The sequence below is a fragment of the Erythranthe guttata genome, chromosome 2 (genome assembly GCF_056151865.1).
Source record: "Erythranthe guttata isolate IM_541 chromosome 2, IM_541, whole genome shotgun sequence".
Taxonomy (NCBI): domain Eukaryota; kingdom Viridiplantae; phylum Streptophyta; class Magnoliopsida; order Lamiales; family Phrymaceae; genus Erythranthe; species Erythranthe guttata.
In genome coordinates, this window is record NC_142534.1 from 16,511,353 (window position 1) to 16,536,838 (window position 25,486).

The 25,486-nt window shown below is 32.3% G+C and overlaps 3 protein-coding genes and 1 long non-coding RNA gene across 4 annotated transcripts; 3 read left to right on the top strand and 1 right to left on the bottom strand.

Annotated features, from left to right (window-relative positions):
- The first annotated feature begins 1,114 nt into the window (after positions 1-1,114).
- On the top strand, positions 1,115-3,089 carry SPX3 (SPX domain protein 3). Its single transcript, XM_012988108.2, has 3 exons — positions 1,115-1,494; positions 2,399-2,564; positions 2,653-3,089. Exons 1-3 carry the CDS (start codon positions 1,246-1,248, stop codon positions 3,018-3,020), a joined length of 783 nt encoding a protein of 260 aa, XP_012843562.2. The 5' UTR covers positions 1,115-1,245; the 3' UTR covers positions 3,021-3,089.
- A 1,231-nt stretch (positions 3,090-4,320) lies between these two features.
- On the bottom strand, positions 4,321-5,199 carry LOC148772477 (uncharacterized). The gene is made up of 2 exons (XR_016030115.1): positions 4,984-5,199; positions 4,321-4,877 (listed from the first exon to the last, which is right to left on the bottom strand). It is a non-coding gene; the product is annotated as an uncharacterized LOC148772477 (long non-coding RNA).
- Positions 5,200-9,293: 4,094 nt separating this feature from the next.
- Positions 9,294-13,081, top strand: LOC105963678 (vesicle-associated protein 1-2). The gene is made up of 8 exons (XM_012988112.2): positions 9,294-9,646; positions 9,854-9,924; positions 10,056-10,137; positions 10,251-10,366; positions 10,465-10,632; positions 10,747-10,788; positions 11,873-11,950; positions 12,690-13,081. Exons 1-8 carry the CDS (start codon positions 9,595-9,597, stop codon positions 12,798-12,800), a joined length of 720 nt encoding a protein of 239 aa, XP_012843566.1. The 5' UTR covers positions 9,294-9,594; the 3' UTR covers positions 12,801-13,081.
- Positions 13,082-13,707: 626 nt separating this feature from the next.
- On the top strand, positions 13,708-17,164 carry LOC105963679 (phosphatidate cytidylyltransferase 4, chloroplastic). The gene is made up of 7 exons (XM_012988113.2): positions 13,708-14,126; positions 14,217-14,521; positions 15,114-15,304; positions 15,539-15,663; positions 15,872-16,005; positions 16,133-16,248; positions 16,790-17,164. Exons 1-7 carry the CDS (start codon positions 13,842-13,844, stop codon positions 16,879-16,881), a joined length of 1,248 nt encoding a protein of 415 aa, XP_012843567.2. The 5' UTR covers positions 13,708-13,841; the 3' UTR covers positions 16,882-17,164.
- Positions 17,165-25,486: the final 8,322 nt, after the last annotated feature.

The following is a 25,486-nucleotide window of genomic DNA, read 5'->3' on the forward strand; positions in this document are numbered from 1 at the left end:
CAAGATGATCATAAGATGTGTTTAATGGCTTGTAAATATCATATTGTGGTGCATCAGAAACTGCATTTTTGCACAAAACGAGTACAAACTAGAGAACATTCGACGGAATCTAAAAGATTATATTAAATTTGACATCATAAGGGTGGACGTGTAAGAAAACTCATAGTTAAGGGATGGTTGTAATTATTCAAACAAGATGAAATTTTTCATAATTTAACCATACCTAGGGGTGATTGTAATTTACCCTTGAATATATGTAGGTAGACTTTAATTTTAAATTAATGGAATAATAAATAAATAACCACACAGGTGGGGTCCCCATCTTAAAGAACACATTCCCACATTTGAAGTCTTCTATCTATATTTAGTTATTTTCCATTCCCATGGGAGATTCTAAGAAGATTCCTTGGAATAATTCCCTCCCAAATCCTAATTCCAATTTCATAAATTGTTATTTTACTAATCCTCACATGTAACTAATAACCACTTATTTAAAATATACTCAATTGTTTTAATCTTTGTCTTGATAATTTAATTACATCAATTACAAGTTACATTGATCCAGCATAGCACTATCAGGACTATGGTCTTCCAACCACGAAAAACAATGTTATATTATAAGCAGAGAATGATTGTTACTTTTAAATATTAACATAGTAATAACATCCTAAATTTATATAAAATGACTCCACTCCTAAATTTATATAAAATGACTCCATTATTGTGCGTAAATATCGAACTTACCAACAAAAAAAATCGAGCGAATAGTATGGAATTACGTACAATTAACAGGAAAAAAAGAAGAGTGAATTTATTTTTTACATGTTAATATATTGAATTTGCATATTATTAGTCTGCAAGTAGGTGAAAAAATAAGGTGCTGATTGTGATTAATTAATTAATCCCCCCCAAAAAAGTAATTAATTGGCCCCCCTTTGGTCATAACTCATAAGTATGACTGTAGTAACAAAGAATATGCTGAGGAATTCTCACTCTTCAACTCTCCTTTTTTATACCTTTTCTAACCGCCACGTCATCACCCCCAAGCATATGCTCTCCAAATATTCCATCCTTTTTTTTTACTAATAAATCCCCCAAATTCACACACACTAACACACACATTTCTCACATTTTTTTTAAACTTTTTTTACTTCTCCTGATTTGCTGATTACAGCCTTTACATACATATACACACATATATATCTAGAGAGAGAGAGAGAGGGCAAGAGAGAGAAAATTTGATCGATGAAGTTTGGGAAGAGATTGAAGCAGCAAATAGAACAGAGTTTACCAGATTGGCGAGATAAGTATCTGTCGTACAAGGAGTTGAAGAAGCTACTCCGGTTGATTACGTCGGCGCCGGCGAAAATGAGCGGATCGCCGTCGGAGTACGGGAAGGCGGAGGCGGAGTTTATGTACTTGTTGAACAATGAGATCGACAAATTTAATTCCTTTTTTATGGAGCAAGAAGAGGACTTCGTTATTCGCCACAAGGTAATTTAAATTAGTTAGTCTTTCTATTTTCGTTTTTTTTTTCTTTAAATAGGTTTTATAATTCCCTTAAGTTAAAAATAAGGGTAAATTACAACCACCCCTGAGGTATGTTTATATTACGAAAGATCCCCTCTTGTTTAGATAAATACAATTACCTCTCAATTATAAATATTTCTACACGTCCACCCTTGCGGATTCAAATTTAGTAGAATCTTTTATATTATATGGAATATTCTCAATTTGTACTTGTTTTATGCAATTTGAGCTCCACATTGTGAAGCAAGATGATCATAAAATGTGTTTTTTGGCTCGTATATATCAGATTTTAGTATATCACAAACTGTATTTTTGCACAAAATGAGTTCAAACTAAAGAACATTTCACGAAATCTAGCTGATTATGTTGAATTTGACACCATAAGTGTGGATATTTAAGAAGATTCACAGTTGAGAAGATATATATGTAATTATCCAAACAGAAGGGTTTTTTTTGTAATTTGACCATACATCACGGATGGTTGTAATTTACCCTAATAATAATAATAATATTTAAATCATTTCAATATTTTCATTACGAATAAAAAAAAGGTATCATTTGGATACTAAGATAATATTATACAATCTTATATGAAAATCTAATTGTATAATTGGATTAGGGATGTTAATTATTACCCAATTTGACCAATAAACCAACAGAAGAGCTCCTTTCGCAATCAATGTGGGTCGGGCCGAAATATTATTGGACCGGTCAATATCAAATGAAATCCAATTATTTAATTAATCCTAACATTCTTTCACCGATCAAATGGAGCTTCAAACAATTAATACCACTTCTTCTAATCATTAAAAAAAATTGATAATTCATTAATTGATGAAAAAAAATAAACACGAAACCCTTAATGCAGGAATTACCACAGAGAATACAGAAAGCTGTTGATACTTGGGGGCCAAATGGATCTCAGCCGTCAGATCTTGATTTCAAAGATGAGATGGCAAAGATCAGAAAAGAAATAGTCAACTTCCATGGTGAAATGGTTCTCCTTATGAACTACAGCAATATCAATTACACAGGTACTTAATTTTTTTAATTAGTTTAAAAATCAAATTCATCATCTCTAAATATATATATTTATAAACTAATTTTTTCGATGATTTTCAGGGTTGGCTAAGATAGTGAAGAAGCACGACAAAAGAACCGGTGGAGTTTTACGGTTACCGTTCATCCAAAAAGTCTTGGAACAACCGTTCTTCACGACCGACTTGATCTCAAAGCTCGTGAAGGAATGCGAAACCACTATAGAATCGGTGTTTCCACCGCCGGAATATTCCGGTACCGGAATATTCCAAGGAGAGAGGACGGCTCCCGGGGAAGGGATATTCAAGAACACGGTGGCGGCTCTGATGACGATGGAGGAGATGAGAAGGGGAAGCTCGACGTACAGCCATTTTTCGTTGCCGCCACTAGACTTGCCTGATTTTGATGTTATTCAATCCTTGCAACTTCTTTCTCCTATACAAATTCCCTGATTAAGAATTTTAATTATTTGGATATTTCACTTGTTTAATTAGATATGTGACAATTTAATCCACTTAATTTATAATACTCCTAACAAATGAGCCTTGTATTGTGCATTCAATAATTTAATTTTGAGAAAGAATTCGGATTATGGAGAAAGCAAACGGCCCGAAATAATGTCGTCGTCCACTTGATACGCGTAAAGTGCTCAAATAGTGACTCCAAAGGATGCTTCGAAACATGTTATAAATGGAAAGTTTAAATTATTTTTTTTCGATATTTGCTCTAATAACAAATGTCCGACACCAACTCTCTTAACGAACGTTCGATACGGACGTATAATGCTCAAACTAGATTTGACAAAACACACCGTCCATATGCCTCAAACGTTCGATATCATTTAAGATCATACTTTTATTTAATACAAATATGCCCCTATACATTACTAGCATTGACAAATTTAAACAAAAAAAAGGGTAAATTACAATAACCCCCGAGGTACATCTACCCGTGCAATTTGTAGATTTCTTGCATTAACGCTCATTTGTAGGGGTGTATGTAGAAATTTACAAAGTACGGGGGGTTGGATGTAATTTCTCAAAAATAATGGGTTTTTTCATAAGTACACTTTACCTTAGGGAGGTGGTCGTAATTTACCCCCCAAAAAAGTTAAGAATAAATTACAACCACCTCCCTGATGTAAAGTGTAATTAGAAAAAGAAAAAAAAAACCTTGGCAATGTTTGGAAGCGTTTTGGATCTTATTTTGATTTCATTTTGAGAAAATATGTTTTGGGGGGATAATTTGAGAATGAAAGTAATGTTTGTTTGTATTTTGGAAGGATACAAAATACAATGTAGCAGTCAAATCATGTTTAAAGATGTTAGAAAAATGTATTTGTGAAGAAAAAAATTGAAAGATGAAGTGATGTTTATTTGTTTTTTAGTGAAGACATTTTTTACTGTAGCAGTCAAATCATTTTACTGTAGCAGTCACATCATGTCTAAAGAAGAGAGAAACTTTTGAAATTGTTTTGAGATAATGATTCGAAAAGTGTAATAAATCCCATTTTGTTTTGGGGACACAATGAAAACAAACCAAAAATGCATCCAAACATAGCCCTTGTGTTTGAGAAATTACATACAACCCCATGCAGTTAATAAATTTCTTACATCCAATACCTACAAAAGGATGCTAACATAAGAAATTTACAAATTGCAAGGGTGGATGTAATTATGAAAAATTGAAGGGTTTTTTCGTATTTTAAAAAATTAATCACAATTTCAAAATACAATTAACATATATCATCACTTATATCCCTCAAAAAAAAAATCATCACTTATAACAAACAGAGTACATATCAAATATAACTACAACAAATCAATTTGGTTTACACCAGGGAAGATAGTTGCTGCTCTGTTTTATCGTGACATCGAATTTTGTGTGCAATAGTAACGATTCCCGGGCAAATAAACTTATAATACATGTAATGAGATATAGGCCACGTCACGAATATGACAGGCATAGGTATCCAAATTAGAAGAGGCACGACAGAATCCGGGTACGTAAGAAAGATCAATGAAATCTGAGACAACACTGAAAGAAGACCCGAAGCCAAAGCAGCTAAGTGCAACACAAGAAACCAATTACCGTCGGATTTTATTAGCGTTAATTTCTTCATTGCTTCTGCTATTAGCCAATAAACGACAGTAGACGCAATAAAACACCACAATGGTACAACGTTGTCCACAAATACTCTGTCCGGATTGTCGTGATATTTCAATATGACAAGTCCTGTCGTAATACTAGGAAACATGTATGTCATCACGTACATGAGCATTGGTGTTCGCCTTGCCTCCTCCTCCTCACTACATAAACTAGATTCAATTATAAACATACAAAAAAAAAAAAAAAAAAAAAACTATTTTTTTCACAATTCAAACACGTCGCTCAAAAGAGAGGCGTGGCGTATACCTTTGAGATTGGGCATTAGGTGGGTCTACGGCAGATCGCGTTCCGTGCGTATTTTTCATGCAGGCCAAGATAATTTGATTTATTCTTCTTCTTCTTCTTCTTCTTCTTTTTTTTTTTTTTTCTGGATGAATTGATAATCTGATGCTTGGATGTTTTTTTTATTTTTATAGAGATGATTTGGGTATTCAGATAATTGAATACTATTATTATATTGGATGTAGCTACATTGGATGTGTAGACGACTTCAGTGCATTTAGCTATATATATACATATTAATTAAATATGAAGGTATAAATCATAGTATAATTAAATCAACTTATTATAGAATACGCGTTAAGTATTTAGGAGCGGACTGCCCAGAAAAAAGCCGAAGAGACAATATGGCCAATATAAACTCACGAGTGATGACTAGAATTATATTTTAAAATAATGAAAGGATCGTACTCCAATTCATACAGTTAATAAACTACATTATTTTAAGATTTTAAGAAAAGAAAAAACCCCTATAAAGAACTTTCTCTTACACGTTAACGTAATTAAACCAAAGATCTAATATAATACTAATAGGGTAAATTACAACCACACCCTAAGGTATGGGAAAATTATGAAACAACCCCAACCCCTTTTGTTTGGATAACTACGTCTATCCTTCAACTATGAATCTTCTTACACTTCCACCCTTATGGGTAGGATTCAACATAATCTTCAAGATTCCGTGGAATGTTCTCTAGACTGTACTCGATTTGTGCAAAATTACAGTTTTTTATGCACCACAGTCTGATTTTTTACAAGCCAAAAAAACACATTTTATGATTATATTGCTTCAAAATGTGGATCTTAAACGGGATAAAACGGGTACAAAATTATGAATATTCCATATTTCATATAATCTAGAAGATTTCACTAAATTTGAAACCACAAGGCTGGACATATAAGAAGTTTTGTAATTGAGGGTGGTGGTTGCAATTACCCAAACAATAAGAGGTTTTCGTAATTTGACCATACTTTAGGGGTATAATGGCATCTTATCTATCATGCATATTGCATCATGAAACATTTAATTCATTTTATAATGAAATCCAAAACCATTATATATTATAATAATTAACCTTGAAGATTAGATTTGTCAAAGCGGCATGACAATCAATTTTCTATTAATATGAAATAAGAAATGACAAATTAAACGACAATTGACAGTCGATATTTTAAAATGACAAGGATCGTGCATTCTGATTTATGAGTTAATCATATGCTAACCCTACATATCTCTGGTCATAATCTGGATTTTTTTTTATTATATTTAAAAATTTATTGGAACCCTTACTTATAAACAATAAACAATAATATAAAAGGGTTTATTGGTACCCTTTTTTTATTATATTTAAAAATTTATTGGAACCCTTACTTATAAATAATAACAATATAAAAGGGTTTTTTTGGTTTTCACATACTAAGTGGGTGGTTATTTATGAAATCTACGATTTTAAACTGCATGTGGTATTTCACCAGGTATAGAATCTCAGAAGCCGTTCATTATCGTCACAAATCAAACTTAGTAAATATTTTTCAATAAAAAATGAAAGTCATCATTTTCTTTACTAATATTAATTAAAAATCAACTTAATTACTCAAGCTTGATTTGTATTCAACTCGTTCAATCTAGACTCAACTTTGTGGACTCAATAATGTATTGGGCCTAATCACTACCATCAACAATAAGGGCCTATAACAAACGATTATAGCATACTCTACAAATGGCCCACGTGTTTTATTATGTAACAATTAACAATCAAATAAAAATTAAAAATTTAAAAACCTTTTCTTTTTCTTTTTCATTTTTTTTTAATTTCGCTATCTTTTTTCTTCTTTTTCCTTTTTGATTTTTAATTAAATGAAAAGCAAAACCGTCATTTCAACATTCTCTTATTTAATATATATATATATATATATATATATATATATATATATATATATATATATATATATATATATATATATATATATATGTTAGAATTATTTCGTGCAACTTAATTATATATTTGTATCCGATGAATTCCAGATTCAGTTTTAAATACCGTTTTACTGTTTTACGAAGAGTTGCAACAGTTAATGAAACAGTAATAAAAAGACACAAATTTTAAAGTGGTTCGGATACAATTGTACCCTACATCCACGGGGACCTGCAAATGAAATTTACTAATCTTTAGTTTTACGAATACAATAATAGGACTTAATCGAAATGCAAAGATTCCCTCTTTGTCGACGCCGTTCTTGTATACTACGCTGAATTAACAAGCTTCACTTTGCAGCACGTCCCTTGATCCGCACGGTTGAAATTCCTTCAACGCTGAGTCTCTCAGTCGGCGGGTCGACCTCCTCCCGAGATCTTCTGAGTTCTCCTCCCGAAGAATCGATCTTCTTTTCGGTGAAAGAAGCAAAACCTGGAGCAGCAACGTAAGAGCAGAAAATAGTTTTTCTCTCAAAATAAAAGGGACAACATATAAAAACGTTGATGCTGCCCTTCTTATACTTCCTTAGGTGAATTAGTAGAGCCCTACAAAATTAGAGCCCATTAGGTTAGATATAATCTTCACGTAAGGAACAAGGAGTTATGTAAACAAGGAAAGTCTTAGTCAAATAAATTCCTTGTTAATAAAATACTTAGGCAATTAAATAAATTAATGACAAAATAAGAGTTTAAAGAACTAAGGAAACTTCCCTAGTTTTTATACACGTTTTTCGCACATGTGTTGAAAAACCGAAATAGAATCCTCTCGGATTCTAACAATATATATATATATATATATATATATATATATATATATATATATATATATATATATATATATATATGGTTCCTTGACATAGCATTTCGATATTTGTTTAATTTTCCAATTATGTCGAGTAATTAAGTTTAAATTTATTCAATGTACTTCCATTAATTTATTTTTGTCATTTATTTTTGTTGTAATAATAATTTGTAATTTATCACAAGATGGACTTTCATTAACATGGATACGGTGATGCGTTTATTTGGAATTGTAGTTGCATTAATTGAAAAGGTCACAATTAGGGGTCTACATTGTGTGCGGCCATTGTCTGTAAAGTATAAATTATAATTATTTTTTATATTATTATTATATATTTTTACCATTCTTTTTTTTTTTTTTGATAATTGAATATATTTTTACCATTCAAAGTGTAACAAAAAAATATTTGAACTTTGGAACTTCAAAATGCAACATTATTTCAATGTGACGTAGGTGATGATAGTGATTATTTCAATACCATGGGTAACGTTCTTGCAATTCTTCGCTTCGATTTTTGGTTTTTCCATTTCTGGTAAATCAAAATTGGAATAAATGAGGTTTCAATTTTCCAATCCAATTTTTTTTTTCAAAACAATTTCAAAATTCATTTATTTTTTGTCAAAAGTTAGGTTACTAATATCAATAGTATCATTTATTTGAAGTGAATAAAAATATATAAATTTTACGAATTATGCAGATTTAAATTTGAAAAAAAAAATCGAGTTATAACATATTTTTTCATTTCAATTTTTGAAAATATAATTTCCGAATTTTTCGACTTTTTAACATACATGAAATTGTTTAATACTTAGATGTTATTTTTAGTTATTTAGTTTTACTCAGTGTTCTAAAAATCGGCCGAGGCGGCCGATTAATCGGCCGACTCGGCCGAGGCGGTCCAAAACCTTTACGATTTTAGTGTAAAGGTTTGAAAAATCGGTTTTTTGCCTGTGAGGCGGTTTTAGGCGGTCTGAGGCGGTCCGAGGCGGTTCTGAGGCGGTCAAACCTTTAAGGCGGGTCAAAAATCGGTTAAAAACCGGTCAAAAATTGGTTAAAAATCGTTTTTTTTTTTAATTCAAAATAAAAGTTGGATTTTAATAAAATAAAATATGGTTTTATGCCTTATTTTGTTTATGTTAATTATTATTGTTAAAGAACTAAATAAATGTTAATTCAAAAATTTTGCTTTTTCATTTATATTATATAAGGATATTTATGTATTATGATCTAATTATAATTATTAAACTTTTATTATGTTATTAAGATATATACATGATGGAGATATAACTATGTTTAAATATCTTTTTATATATGTTTGGAGTATTTATAAATAATATTTAGAAATATATTATATTAAATTTTAAAAACTGATTTATTTCCGATTTATCACCGATTAATCACCGCCGCACCGATTAATCGTGAGTCGGTGCCTGACCGACTCGGACCCGATTACCGCCTTTTACAACCTTGGTTTTACTGCATTGTACAACTTAAAAATAAGATTTGCCATTTTTACTAGAGCCACCACTTTCCTTCTTCACCATTATTTATTTATTTATTAATTAATTAATTTATTTATACTCTATTTTCTGTCTGTAAATTGAGAAAAAGCGTAGAGAAATTATCCAAAATTCGAAAACCCCAGATCTCTCTTCTTCCTTTTCCCCTCTCAAATCAGCTTCGCTTTCCGGTTTAGAATCGTGATTTAAGTCAATCTCAGCCGCCGGGAAAACGCTCTGACGCCGTCGGAATACGCCATATACTCAATTATCCGGCGGATAGATCGGCGATACGTTCAGAAATGAGCAACGGAGACCTCCTTCAAATCGATCCCGTCGAACTTCAATTCGCATGTAATTTATTGTATTGATTGTGATTTTTGCGTTGTGTGTGGTCCGATTTTATTTTTCTGTTCAGTGATTACTTCTGGAAGATTCCAGTTTTGAGGCAAAGTAGAAATGATGCTGATTTAATTCCAGTCTCTTAGATCCGTGTTTTAGATTTTTTTCTTGTTTGATGTTTCTTATTAATTTTTTTTTTCTTTTTATGCTATACAAAAGTCGAATTGAAGAAGCAGATCTCATGTTCCATGCAGTTGACCAACAAATCGGACGATACCGTTGCGTTTAAGGTATAACGTTTGTTTTAGAAATCAGGTTTCTTCATTCAGAAAATGTATGCAAAACCAAAAAAAATAAAAAAAAAATTGAGAATTTCTGTTTTTCACCTTCTCCGTTTGATTTTTTTTATTGGAAAATCCAGGTGAAAACTACCAATCCAAAGAAGTATTGCGTGAGGCCGAACACTGGAGTCGTGGTTCCTCACTCCTCTTGTGATGTTATAGGTATCTCTCTTGTTATATATGTATAGATATTTATCTAATTTTTCATTATTCATCAAATTAAGGTTGAAAAAAGATGACTAGTTACTGAATTTATAAGTTGTTTGTTCGTTAAGTGACAATGCAAGCCCAAAAGGAGGCTCCACCGGATTTGCAATGCAGGGACAAATTTCTCCTCCAGAGCGTAGTTGTAACCCCTGGAATTGCTGCAAAGGATATTACTGCTGAAATGGTATACGATTCTTTAGCTCAATTATTGTATAGTTTAATTAGGATGTTAGGTTTCAGTAAAAAAAATGACAGTTTTTACACTAATGGTCTGTCTTTCAGTTCAACAAAGAATCTGGGAATCAAGTTGATGAATGCAAGTTGAGAGTTACCTATGTACCACCACCACAACCACCTTCACCGGTGCGAGAGGGATCAGAGGAAGGCTCCTCGCCCAGGGCCTCTGTTTCAGACAATGGGACTGTAAATCAGACTTTTGATTTCAACATTGTGAGTATTGGGATTTTAACTTGAACAGGAGGATGTGCTAGCTCTAACCATTAGCTGTACATTTAAATAAAAAATGAAAAGATTATGATCATTCCTTTTCTTTTATGACTTCAGATGTCGAAAGGATTTGTTGAGCCACAGGAAAGCACCCCCGAGGTTATATTTCTAAACTTTGTTGTCTTTCTTTTTCATTCAATTTGATCAATTTTTGTTGTCCATATTTCATTCTTCTTGACTTAAAGGTTGATTCTAACTTGTGTGGGCTCTGGCTAACTTCCAATGTTTTCTTAGGTGTAATTTGGAGAATTTTAATTCTTTTATCTAGACTACGATTATCTTTCCTTCCAATACTAGGAAAGTGCAATAAATTTTGAGGGGTTTATACTATGCTATACCAGGTGAAATACACCGGGTAGATCGTTACCATTCATATACACACAAACACCCACACACCCACATTGGTAGTTTATGCTTTATAGTTTATGCTTGAAAATGAATCTGGAAGATTGGTTGAATCTCTGAAATATTGGCAAATTTACTAGTGCATCCTACTTACTTGACTAGTCTTTGATAAGTGGAGTTCCGACATTAGTTGCATTCCTGAGTTATAGGAGAAGTCATGTATACTATTGCCATCTATTTCAGTAGTGTGGTCAGGATGACATTGTGTCACATAGTTATGGTGATCTGGTCGAAACTTTCTGTTGCAATCTGGTCCTCTTCCTTATCCAAAAATCAGCAGTTTTTAGTTATTTGAAGGGAAAAGTCTGTCGGATCGTTTTTCACTCTTGATTATTGAAACTGAATCTTAAAGCTTCCCCTTCCGACTGAATTCTTTACTCATGTCAATTCATATTATCGATTCGTAAAATCTATATTAGGTCCCCGAACTTCGGTGAAGCTCTTCAACTTTTGATCCATCTACATGAAATTGCGGAAAATAGTATTATATGATTTTGGAGAATTTATATCCTTCGTGGTGAATGCAACCAATTTTTTTATGCATTTTAGTTAAAGAAACACAAAAAAAGGTTAAAAATGGAAGTGGACACGATACATATATATTAGAATTGTATGTTTTGATTTTATCCATTATTCACTTTCTACGTACTCGAGCTCATATGTGGAAAATATTATCTTGGAATTTTGGTATAAGTGGTTCTCAATTCTTTTGATGACTACGGAAGCTGTTATTTTCGAATGTTTTATAATATTTTTTTTGTTTTGGTTTTAATTGTAGGTTAAGGCCCTGATTTCTAGGCTGGCTGAGGAGAAACGTTCTGCTATTCAGCAAAATAACAAGCTTCAGGGAGAACTGGTAATAATTCGTTTTCTATTTTTGGTTCCCTTTTAGTTTGTCAAAATCACCTTCTTCTAAGAGTAATTTCGCAGTTTTAGCAACAGCCCACAAACCATACTATCATCTCATCACATGCACATAAATGCTTCATAGCCTACCATTATCATAAATCCCAGCTTCAAAAAAAGATTTAGCCCTGTTTGGTTGGTTTGGTAAGACAAGCCATGATTAATTAAATAATTAGGTCTTATTTGATGTTTGGTTAGTGTAATAAAATTCGGGGCTGGGCTGCAATTCTGGAAAATGAGCTCTAATCACGGCTTATTGGTGTCCAGTTATCCAATTGGTTCTCTAGTCTTATCTTCGGAACCAAACGAGGCTTTAGAGTACAGTTTAGCATGCCGACAGTAGAGCCTCAAAAGTCAAAAGGCTTATCTATGAAACTAAAAGCTTATGCGACATTGAATTCATGAATGTGAAAGTTTCATAATGCATTAGTTTTTATTTTCTATGCAAAATCTTTCCGCTCTGCCTAAATTACAATGGAACGAAAACATTTGAAATCGTTGCACTATTTGAAAACCCATTTTTAGTTTTTTCCTAATCTTCGGATTCCCCATTACATGTGCTTCAATTGCAACTCTATTGATTTTTCACTTGCCAAACGTAAGTGATTTCTATTGGAATCATTTAAGTCGAAGTCAATTTATTATTATTATTATTATTATTATTGATTTGCTTATAAATGTTTGTACAGGAACTGTTGAGGCGTCAAAGCAACAGAAGCAGTGGGGGAATCCCGTTCATGTACGTTATCGTCGTTGGCTTGATAGGCATCCTATTGGGGTATCTCTTGAAGAGAACATGATCGGTTGCTCTCGATTTTAGAAAAAAAATCTCTTTCAAAGTTTACGACTTTCTAAAAGAAAATTTGTCGGTGATGAGAGAGCGAGCCTTTATATTCAGTTTAGCTGTTTTGATTGACTGTAGAAAAAACGTGCCTAAAATGGGTTTGCTGGTGTCCTTTTTTTTTTCTTTTTTGTTGTAATTTGCTCAAAATGCATTCATTGTGTGACTAATTGCTTAACATACTTTACTTCTGTAACTTAAGGTTGTTATAATTTACCGAAATCTCATGTATTGGTTTTATTTTCAGTTTATTCATTTTACACACTATAAAATTTTGCATTACAAATTTTATGACCAAATATTTAATTATATAGTTTCTTAATAACTCCAATGAAAATAAAATAAAATTGGAAATTCATTGTATACGATGGAAAATGAGATCTATACAAACGCCAAGTAAGATTAGAATTTTTATTTGGGGTAAATTATGCAAACACCCTCGAACTTATGCTAAGTAACGAAAAACACCCCCATCTATCTATAATAACCAAAATCCCCCTCTGATTAACTATTGATCGAGTTTTTTTAACATAAATGTGTACGGTCTATTATACCTTAAATGTTAAATAGGTGAGAAATAAAAAAATAAATTCGCGAAAAGTCGTGTAAGACTGAAACAAACCTCAGGGGGTTTTGGTAATTACGAATAGGTGGGGGGTATTTTTTGTTATTTAGCCTAAGTTTAGGGAGTTTCGTAATTTTTCCTTTCTTTTTATTTTTTTTAGTAGGAAACTAATAAACTCAAATTTCCAAATTTATTTATTTATTTATATTTATTTATATTTATATTTTTCTATTTTTGGGTTATTACCAAATCACGTTACACTGTTGCCATCCGAATCGTTGATAACGAGGCAGAGTCTGAACCGGAAGCGGTTCACTAAGCTGAAGCCGAACGGCGTCGCCGCCCTCCATAATCTTCCCCACCACCGCTTTCAGCTATGCACCTCAATTCCAGATAATCCATCTCTTCGCCCGAGCGAATATTCTCTTCTCATCAATGGCTCCGCAAGCAGTGGAATTCAATAGAATTGCTTTAGCCCCGCTCTCCGTCACCTCCCTCTGCTCCTGCCGCTCCAACTCCGGCCGCCGCCCGATCTTCCCCAAATTAACCAGTCCACCGAATTTTCAAAAATTCAGGTTCAATTTAGAGCTAAATAGTGATTCCACGCGACGAATTTACAGAATTCCTAGGGGCGGTCTGTTCAAAAACCGCCGGCGAGTGATCTCCGCCGTAGCTGCCGAGCAACCGGAGCGAATTGACGACAATGAATTAACTAACGAGGTAATGTGATTTTATTTTACCATCATCATATTATCAGATGTAATTTCTTCAAAAATAAACGCTATTTTACGAACATGGATACATTTATAGGAAGTTAAAATAGGTGGTACTCATTTATCCGTGGAGGAAGGTTTAGATTCAGAGCAGCAGCAAAAATCAAGTCAATTGAAGAAAAGGGTTATATTTGGATTGGGTATTGGAATTTCTGTTGGAGGAGTGGTTTTGGCTGGACAATGGGTTTTCACCGTGGCCCTGTCTGCAGCGGTGTTTGTCGGTGCGAGGGAGTACTTTGAGCTGGTACGGAGTCGAGGAATTGCTTCTGGAATGACCCCTCCTCCTCGATACGTGTCACGAGCTTGTTCTGTTATCTGTTCTCTAATGCCTGTTCTAACACTGTAAGAAATTCTAATTGTCTAGGAAATTCGTTTGTGTTAATGACGACATGCGTGTATTTCTCCTTTTAGGAAGCACTTGTTTGATCTTGCTGTCGTCGATGATACAATTTTTTTTTAACTTTTTGATGGAAGAAAGGGTGTCTTGTGTTGAAATGATTTGAATGCCTAAATAAGATTAAGAAGATTAACGGACTCAAGAATAAGACCGAAAGGATATCAAGATTGAAGTAAATGTAACTACTGACAATAATTAAATCTCCAAAACCTCTGACCTCTGGTATTTATCGAGACACGTCATTGGTATGTCAATACATGCCTTTTTCTTGAATTAAGGACTTCATTGAGAAGTTCTTTGAGAAATTCTTGAATAAATAGCTGCACTGTGTATATTTGTGTTTAGCTGTTTTGTACAAAGATCAAGTGCCTCTTTTCCCTCACATCCCGTTCTTGTTGAAAATTCATCTACCTTTCCATGAACTTTTTTCAGGCCTTCTTTTCCGATTCGTCTTGCATGCCTCAATTTTTCTGTTAATTATGTCTACCTTTCTCTAGATAGCTTTTGCTGATGATTATTTTGTTGTCTCTCTGATAGATACTTTGGCGGGAATATTGATGTGTCAGTGACATCTGCTTCGTTTTTCGTGTCTATGGCTCTCCTTCTGCAGAGAGGAAATCCTCGTTTTGCTCAGCTTAGTAGTACCATGTTCGGGTTGTTCTATTGTGGCTACCTTCCTTGTTTCTGGGTTAAGCTTCGTTGTTTAGCAGTCCCTGCACTGAATTCAAGTAAGTCAGTTTCCCTTTACTGAATAATTGTGAGGGTTTTATTTTTGACTTCGATAGGTTTAGCACTAACAACTTGCAAATGGAAATTATTTTTCCTTTTCACTAGGTCTATTGTTGTACCATTACTCATGGTTTTTTTAGGTGAAAATACATTTTTTTATAATATTATTACGTATTTCTCCGAGACTGTACGAAGTCACGTGATGTGGTTACAAAATAAACATTTTGTGGCAGGATTTGTAGCATCTTGGCCTATTCTTCTTGGTGGTCAAACTATATGGACAGTGGGTCTTGTAGCCACCTTAATCTCGTTTAGCAGTATTATTGCAGCAGATACATTTGCTTTTGTTGGTGGAAAGGTCTGTTTTTCCTCTTTGCATTATTCTTCTCTTAGAATTTGAGCGAACAAAATAATTTTTAATATGAAATTAGTGCGTAAAATTCCGTTAGGGAGTGATGATTCATCTCCTTGCCTTATTTCTTAGTTTTATTTATTTCTTTGTGGCTATTAACTGAGAATGGAGAACTATCGTGTGGGAAAACGGTCTTGATAGAAATTTCATTCAGGCATTTGGTCGAACACCACTGACTAGCGTTAGTCCAAAAAAGACATGGGAAGGAGCTCTTGCAGGACTATGTGGTTGTATAGCAACTTCCGTCTTATTGGCCAAGATTCTTTGCTGGCCTTCTTCTCTCTCGAGGTGCTCTTTTTATTCCTTTCATTTTCTTCTTTCTGTTTCAGACACATTACATTGTTAAATATGAGTTTTATTATCGTTGGATTTTTCTCTTTTTACGTAAAATTGATGTTTTTCGGATAATTTTCAGTGCTGTAGCTTTTGGGATTCTGAATTTCTTCGGGTCTCTTTTTGGGGACCTTATCGAATCCATGATCAAGCGTGACGCAGGTGTCAAGGATTCCGGATCCCTCATACCCGGACACGGTAAGGCTATTTTCGGAAAAGTTGCATTTTTTTTTCAGAAACGGAAAACTAATTCCAATTCCGTTTAAAAAAAATGGAAATCAGAATTTTGGAAATTAAATGAAAAAACATGTTCCAAAATCGAAACTTTTCAAGTCACATATATATACAAAATTCATATTAAATTGATATTATAATTTATAACTGTATTTTCGGAAACTAAAATCGGATCAGCAATCAAAATATAATATGTATCCCAATTCCATTCTTTTGGGAAATCGGAAATTGGAACTTTCGGAATTCAGAATGAAAAATATTGTTCGAAAATCGGTAATATTCGGATCAAAATAGGCGGAATTCATAATTTATGTTCCAATTTTCACGCCTAGTTGGTCATAGTTATCATCAGATCACTTCAAAATTGCCAGTAAAATTCGAGGATCACCTATTCTCTTCCTACATAGTTTCTATTACACGATATCCAGATTTTTCCCCAAGTCAAAAAAGATTCTTCTATTACATCATCTAGTTTATTCTTAACAAGACTTTTCTTTGTAAGCAGGTGGGATACTAGATCGGGTCGACAGCTACATCTTTACAGGAGCCCTCGCTTACTCCTTCGTCAAAAAATTTCTACCACTCTATGGAGTTTGACGAACCTTCTTCTCTGCAATCTTCTCTCCTAGGTTATTTATTTACGGTACAAGACATTCGTTCGAAACATCATGGGACCAAGTATGCACATCTTGAGCATCGGACGAGGGAACTGAGATTATACACCTGTCATCACTCAACCAGGTTCTTCCTATACAGGTATAATAATATCCTTGCTCTAAAATTATTTCGTTTCGAATTTCTTTTTTTCCAGTAAAGAAGAGGCATTGTGACAATAAGTCTTTAAGTTTTTTATTTCCTAGAAAATGGAGTTTTTCGAAAATGCCACGTTCGATCTGATTCGCTCGATTTTTATCGGTGATATAGTTTAAGATTCGAGAAAGTCTTGATTTCGAAGAAAGCAGTTGATGGAGCAACAAGTGTCACTTGGGTTTGTCTAAATGAAAAACAAAAATGTATAAAGCCAACAAAATCATTTGCACCCACTTCTCTTTAAATCTTGATCAGTTGTTGACTAATAATAAAGGTGTGGGTCGCACACCTATCTCTGATAATAGGAAATTACCGGGAGTGGACCGGGTGATTATTAAACGTAAATGTGGTTAAATAACTACCACTTAACAAACATGCACATCAAGTATGTGTCTGATTATGTGCAGATCTACGGTTAACAATCATCCGGTGTAGCATACAATTTCCCGGAAATTACGGGATGTACATCAATTGGTCAATGAATACGAGAAACTAAATTTCAAACGTTTGTAAGAAGTAGAAATCGAACCACCACTCTGCGATTGTCCGTCAGCGCAAACCGACACGACATAACTCTATATCATTTACCGTTGAGTTACGCCTACGCCCGAGTTATGATCAACCGAGTCGTTGACTAATAACAGTTGACTAAGTGACATTGATATATGTTATTGCCAAAAACATGTGAAACCTTAGCCTATCCAAAGTGAAAAAAATGGTTGCCATAAGTGGCTAAAATGTATGACTTAAAAAAGAGACCTTTAATTTAGCACCACGAATCATGCTGCATCATTCTCAACTCTTTGTGCCGTCCTCCAAATACTCCATTTTATTTATATTCTAAATAAAAATTACATTTTGATCACTTACTGATTTTATTATTTAAAAAAAGAATATAAAAATGATAATTAACTGGAGATAAAGTAGAAAGATTGATAATTTAAATTACAATATGTTTCGAGACAAAGAGTTTGGCCAATAATGCCCCTCCACTTTCACGTGTATTTGTCTCTTCAACCTCTCTCACGACAATTTGCACATGTATGCAACTATCTCACAAGGTTTTTTTTTCTTTTTTCTTTTTCTTTATTTTTTTTATATAAATTATGCAACTGCAAATAGAGTTCAAGTTTGTGATTTTCATTCCAAAATGTGGTTTTTTTTGTGTGTGTGTGTGTGTATTGTTTTATCGATCAATTACCTTAAACAGTTAAACGACATTTAAAAAGAAACGAAGAGAGTCGACGCTTATTGATGGAATTCCGTTACACTAGAGAAATAAAGGTATATGTATTATATTTTTTTTTTTCTAATTTATGATTTTATTTTTGTATCTATCTAGTTAAGTTGATATGTTGTGACACAAATTAGAGAAGAAACCTACCATATTTAGCAATACCACCATAGATGTTTGTCTACTTTTTTCTTTCTTTCTATCCGAAAATGAATTTATATGTTTTTTTAATGCGAAGTTTGCCAATTTTTATGGGCCTACATTAATCAAGCAAACACCTCTCATTCCTTGCTAATTATTAATGGAGAATCCACTTTAAAAGAATCAACAATTTCTAGTTAATTAAAAAAAAGGAAAAATAAAAATTAGAAAACTAACTCCCTTTGGGACATAATGAAAACCAACTCCACTAAAATGGGCTTTCATTTAGTGCAAATATATTTTGAGTTTGACATTTGATGAGATATTAGATTATCAATATATATATAATATATATATATATATATATATATATATATATATATATATATATATATATATATATATATATATATATATATATATATATATATATATATATTAGAAGTCACAACATAAGACAAGATAAAGGGAAAACAAGTTGTTTGTGATAGAAAAAAGGAAGTGACACCACCATGCAAATGGAAGCAAATCCCATCTTGTATCCATGCAAAGAAGTTGAAGAAAATCACTGCTTTAAAGAAACTATACATGTATTAAATTCAAATTCGGTTACAAATACGAAAATACCAAACTGGCATAATTTGAACATTAGACTTTTAACCGCTATTTACCTCGTCTCGATTCTAAGATCAAGAGTCTTGAAGTACATGGTTTCGTCGGAGAAAGTCGGGATTATCCGATTATTATTATTATTATTACTATTTAAAAAAAAAAAAAATAGAATTAATTATGAATCTTGAAATACAAAGGAAAAAAGAAAGACCAATTGAGAGAGGGCAAGTTGTTGTGTAACTATTGAGGGTCCCACCACAAGTGGCTTTTGGACAAGAATGAGTGCTTGCTTTTGGGTTTTGGTATATAACCAAACAAATATGTGTGTGGGAAGGAAAGAATGCGTTCTTTTCAAGCGGACTAATTTAAATAAATTTAAAAGAAATAAATAAAACTATTTATGTATTTGAATTTTAATAAAAATAAAAATAAAAGAATTACATAAAATTGAGATAAAACTTAAAAGAAGAAATTGAAGGACCGTCTACGCGCCTCCAAGCATCTATAAAAATATAGCTTTAAGATTGTGTGAGATAACACCTTTTTAACTTTTTTTACTTTTAACCTTTTGTGTTACTTTTCTTTGCCTCGGATACTCTTTTATTTATCGTAAATTACGGCAATCTTCCTGAAGTAAAGTCAAATTATCTAAAAAACCCTTCATTAACAGGTAAATTTGACATCGTAAGAATGGTTGTAATTACTCAAATATGATGGGAGATTTCGTAATTTAGTTTTACCTTAGGGGGTTGGCTGTAATTTGCACTTTTATTTATTTTGTTTGTGTTGATTTTGATGATTTGGTTTATGTCATAATTTGGATATATTGTTCTTTTGTTTAAGTCCCAAAAATAGATATACTAATATTATAACTTTATTAATAAATGAATTGCACATCAAGAAAAGTGGCACAATTTGCACACTCATATAATAATTATAGACATGGTTTAAATTATGGGTTTTTTGGATTTCCTAAAAGGGGTCACATGATAGTGAAATATTTATGATTGTAACATCAATTCTGGGACTGGGGCACAATAAATATTGTTCTGACAACATTATTAAACGTGTGGATTTGTAACATTGAACCAATTAATGTAGCAAATCTAATTGACTAAGAACCATATGAAAATTGGACTTTTTATTGAGACTAATTAAATTTTAATATAAAATGAAAGTATTATTAATAACTAAATAAGGGATGACGTGGGTCACTTTGGCAAGAGTGGGCCATACCCCATATGTTGGGCTTAGGGGTGGGCATTCGGGTCAGGTCGGGTTATTCGGGTCGGGTTATTCGGGTTTTTTGCAAAAAAAAAAATTACCCGAACCCGACCCGACCCGAGATAACCGGGTACCCGGCAACCGGGTACCCGGTTATTTCGGGTCGGGTTCGGGTCGGGTTCGGGTTTTGCTATTTTCCTTTTTTTTTTTTTTTTTGAAAAATAAATAGTAACTAAATTTACTTAAGATATACATATATATACAGACATATATATATATAGAAATATACATATACATATACTGATATACATATATATATATATATATATATATATATACACAGTCTGTATTACAGACATATATATATATATCTTTATATATATAAAAAAAAAAAAAAAAAATTTTTTTTTAAACCGGGTACCCGATCGGGTACCCGGGTAGAATTTCTATTACCCGGACCCGACCCGGTTTGAGATCACCGGGTACCCGAACCCGGGAAAAACCCGGTTACGTCAAAAATTACCCGATCCGGTCGGGTAATACCCGACCGGGTCGGGTTATACCCGAATAACCCGACCCGAATGCCCACCCCTAGTTGGGCTTACTAATAAGGGTTGCCCCGACAAACGTGGGCCAATGCGACGTTTTTGGGCCAAAAGCTCGATTTACGCACAAAGAATAGAATCTCTTTGGAAGCTCGTAGAAAGAAAGTCATTTAACCTCGAGTTCGTCGAATAAACGTCGCATAGATATGCAGACAAATAGCTCGCCATTTCGCCCGAACATGCGCCCGTAGAAGACTAGGAAAATCAGTTGTCTCGAGAGCAATGGCATATTGAACATTTAAGCAGTTTTTAGCAAAAAACGTGTGCTAGAGTATCGGGCTTTTTTTTTTTTTTTTTTGTGATTTTATTTTACGAATAAATTGAGTGATGCAACCGAACGAGGTCTTAGCTAATAGAATTCAATAGAAGTTTTCTTATATTCGACACATTTTTAGAGTTAATAGATATAGATTTCATTACTCCACAATTGTTTTTTTTTTTTTTTTTTTTTTTTTTTGTGAATAAAAGATTATATTATTGTTTAATTGATTTGATATAAGAAAGCTGAATTTTGGACAAAGGGTATTTCTGATTAGTGACCCCATCACAACTTTGTCTTTCAAAAGTATAGTGTAGTAATAATAATAAATAATAATAATAATATCTTTGCCATTTATTTATTTATTAAATATGATTTATTTATTAAATATGATCATATCCGAATGGTTCTTTGTTCAAATTCCAAAATTCCCAAATCTTAGGAGAGGCTTGTGTGTGACAAAAGTGCCCACTTCAAATTCCTTAATGTAAAGTTTCATATCATTTTACTTTCCATATTGAATTTCTTCTTTTTATTAATACATAATTATAATAATAATAATAAATAAATAAATATTGCTAAAAAAAGGGGTTTTCCTTTTTTTATTGCTTCTATATCAATTTGGTGTAATTTTATTTGATAACTGATGTATTTTGAGGGGTGGGGGGGAAATTTTATTTCTGTTATTTTTATACATTTAAATTGTTATTTTCCACATCATCAATCATCAATGCATCATATCATCATATATCTATTGACAATAATATTAAACAATAATAATAAATAAATAAAATGAATCATCATTTTTTTTTTGATAAGAGTATAAAATGAATCATCATATAATATCATAACTGAAGGCACCAAATTGAAGTGGGCCACCACACCAAATTTGTGGATGCAATAGATTTTGTCTTTTCGATATATAAGAAGGCTACCCTTTTTATGTTTTTGAAAATTCCCTTTTCCATAAAGTTATTTTTTTATAAATAAATAAATTATCTCTAATTTTCAGTTTTGACTCACATGACCCGACCCGATACGGAACCATCCCGTTCAGTACTCCTTCGTCCCTTAATAATCGTCTCATTTCATATTTGTACAAGTATTAGAAAGTTCAATAGCTGGGACTTGATTTTAGGAAAAAACACGTAAAAATGACTAAAATAACTTTTATAATCTAGTGAATAGTTAAATTTAAAGTTGAAGCAATAAGATAAAAACATGAAATAAATGCATTTAATTCAGCATTGAAAATCATTCTCGACGCATGTCAATTCAGTATTCAGTGTTCACTAATCTTTGACGGAAAAAAATACTGATTAAATACTCCGCAATTTGTATTAATTTTTCTCTCCCTAGTACTCTTCTAGAAGAAAACATGAATTAAATACTCCACAATATGAATTGTTTCTCTAATTTTCAACATATATGATGTCAATTTGTGACATGTTTCGTTCTTCTTAGAAACCCTAATAATTATAATAATTTTTTTCTTGGAATCTTAACTAATAATAATAGTGACATCATACAAGAGCATCAATTATCTTAGCTAAGCATATGATTTAGTACCTGAAAATAACTACCGGTCTTAAATTAATAATATACAAATTAAATGTGACTACGTATTTCAACATGGAATTATATTTCCTTTTTCCGAGAATATAGGTTTTTTTTTTTTACATGTACAATTTTTTTTTTTTTTAAAGATTGTTTTACATGTTAAAGTTTAGTATTTTTAATGTACATTATTGTATGGCAGTACATTGATCCATAGATTCTTCATATCCATGTTAGGTAGAAATAGATACGGTACTTGCAGGGCCGTTCCTGAGAATTCGAGGGCTCTATACGAGACTTGAAAAACAGTTCAAAACGGGGCCTCGTATTTAGTGCCGAGTTCAAGAATTTATTCAAAGTGTGACACTGAATATCCTCGCTATGAAAATATATCATTTTTTTTCCTTTCACTGGCTTTGTTTATTTATACCACTACAATCATTTGGAGTTGGAAGACAACATGAATTTAAAGAAAGGGATTAAGTACCATAATTAGAGTTATAATTAATTAATTAATTAAGATAATAAAAAGTCAATTTAAAAGAGTTAGTCGTTGGTAACATGAAATCAATTATAACAAAGCAAGAAAAATAATTATTGCAACATTGGAAAATCCTCTTAAAAGTTCTTTTTTTCTTTCATCTTCTTTTTGGTTCATAGTAAAACAAAATGAAAATATGAAGGGTTATTTTGCAAAAAAATAAAATTAAAAAACATATATTATTAAAAAAATATATCTGAATTTTATCTTATAGGTAGAATAGGACCAAACAAAGGCCACTGCACAAATTTGGCAGGAAAAGAAAACATAGACCATATTTATAGGGTAATAATAAATTCATGGTACAATTTGGAAAAAAAGCAAAAGAGTTGACCAAGAAAATAATTCAATTTGTTAATTATCTTCTTTTTCACCTTGGAAAAAAATTAACTCTATTACTATATGCAGTCTGCAGACAATCTTTCATTGCACGCAGGTCCTTATTGTAAGAGTAAACTGCAAAAAGCCCCCTCTATAATCAAGATCTTCTAAAAACGTCCATGTATTATAAAAACTATATATTATTCAATTTTATTCCATTCTTTGGAAGTGTAATTTTCAAACCTTGGAAGGAGGAGATATATACATACATAGCTATCATTGAATTATAAGTTAGGTAGCCGTGATTCAATTATATATGTATGAGTGAGTACTTATAAAATTAAATTACATAGTGCCAACAATTAATTATAAATTTAATTAATTATATAATACAACTCTAAAATTAATTAATTAATTAATTAAAAGGGAAGTGTTTGAGTGAGATGAGAGATAAAGACTAAAGATGACATAGTCTGTCAGCCAAATGTTTGTTTAATTACACCCTAATGTATATACTTTAATTAAAGACGTGTCCTACTCTCCTTTATTTAATCAATAATTTAACCTTAAACCACTACCTCAAAGGGCATTAAAGACTTTTCACACAAGGAGTATATACTATAATACTCCATTCTTAAGCCACTTGACTCTTAACTCAATAATCATCATAATTATAGTCCTTTAATTTAACATTAGTGAGAGAAGTTCAAAGGCGAAAATCCTAATCATTGACGACGAAAAAAATTGCTAATTATTGAAAGCGCGTATGCCATATAACATCTTTAGTACTTTCCACAAATTAAAAATCAAAAAAATGTTCGATGTATTTCACAAGATACAGCATATACAAGAGTCGAAGCTCTCTCTCACACACATATACACAATCTCTAACACAAATACACACAAATAGGGTACACAACATGGCTTTAACATCTTTTTTGTTTAGGTTACACCAATCACACGCGTGTACAAATTTAGACGTATTTCACACACATCCACATATATGTGTGTGTAGTTGTGTGTAAATCAAAATTTAAAAAATATCCGATATATTTCAGTTTCACCAAATATCAGATATATTTCAGTTTCACCAGTTATAACATCTAAAGAGTTGAAATTCTCTCTCACACACATACACACAAATAGGGGACACAAACATGGTTTTTTTTTTTTTTTTTTATGTTAAACCAATCATACGCCCGAGTACAAATTCAGGCGTATTTCACACACATCCACATATATGTGTAGTTGTGTGTAAATCAACATTTAAAAAATATTCGATATATTTTGCCAGATATAGCATCTAAAGAGCCGAAACTCTCTCTCACACACATACACACAAATAGGTGACACAACATGGCTTTTACATTGCGTGTACAAATTCAGACGTATTTTACGCACATCCATATATATATGCGTGTAGTCACGAGTAAATCAAAATTTTAAAAAATACTCGATGTATTTCACCAGATACACCATCTAAAAGAGCCGAAACTCTCTCACAAACACGTACACACAATAAATACACACACATAGGGGACACAACATGGCTTTAATAATTCTTTAATTAAAATAATGATTAGGTTTAAAGTAATAAAACAATGGAGATTAAAGTAATTGAAATAATGGAAACACTTCCGAGGGAGATGAAAGACAGGGATTAAACAAATGAAGTGAGGGGTCCAATAGTACAAAATCCCATGTGACTTTGATTAGGACAGCCAATTAAATTAATCACAACTTAATTAGAGCCTTAATTAAAATAATACAAACTAATTAGAGCACCAACTTCAATAGTAATGGATTATAATACCAAGTCCTGGCATGCAAAGTAACGTGATAGATGAACATAAAGAAACACATAACAGAATTATTAACTAACACCCAAAAAAAAAAAC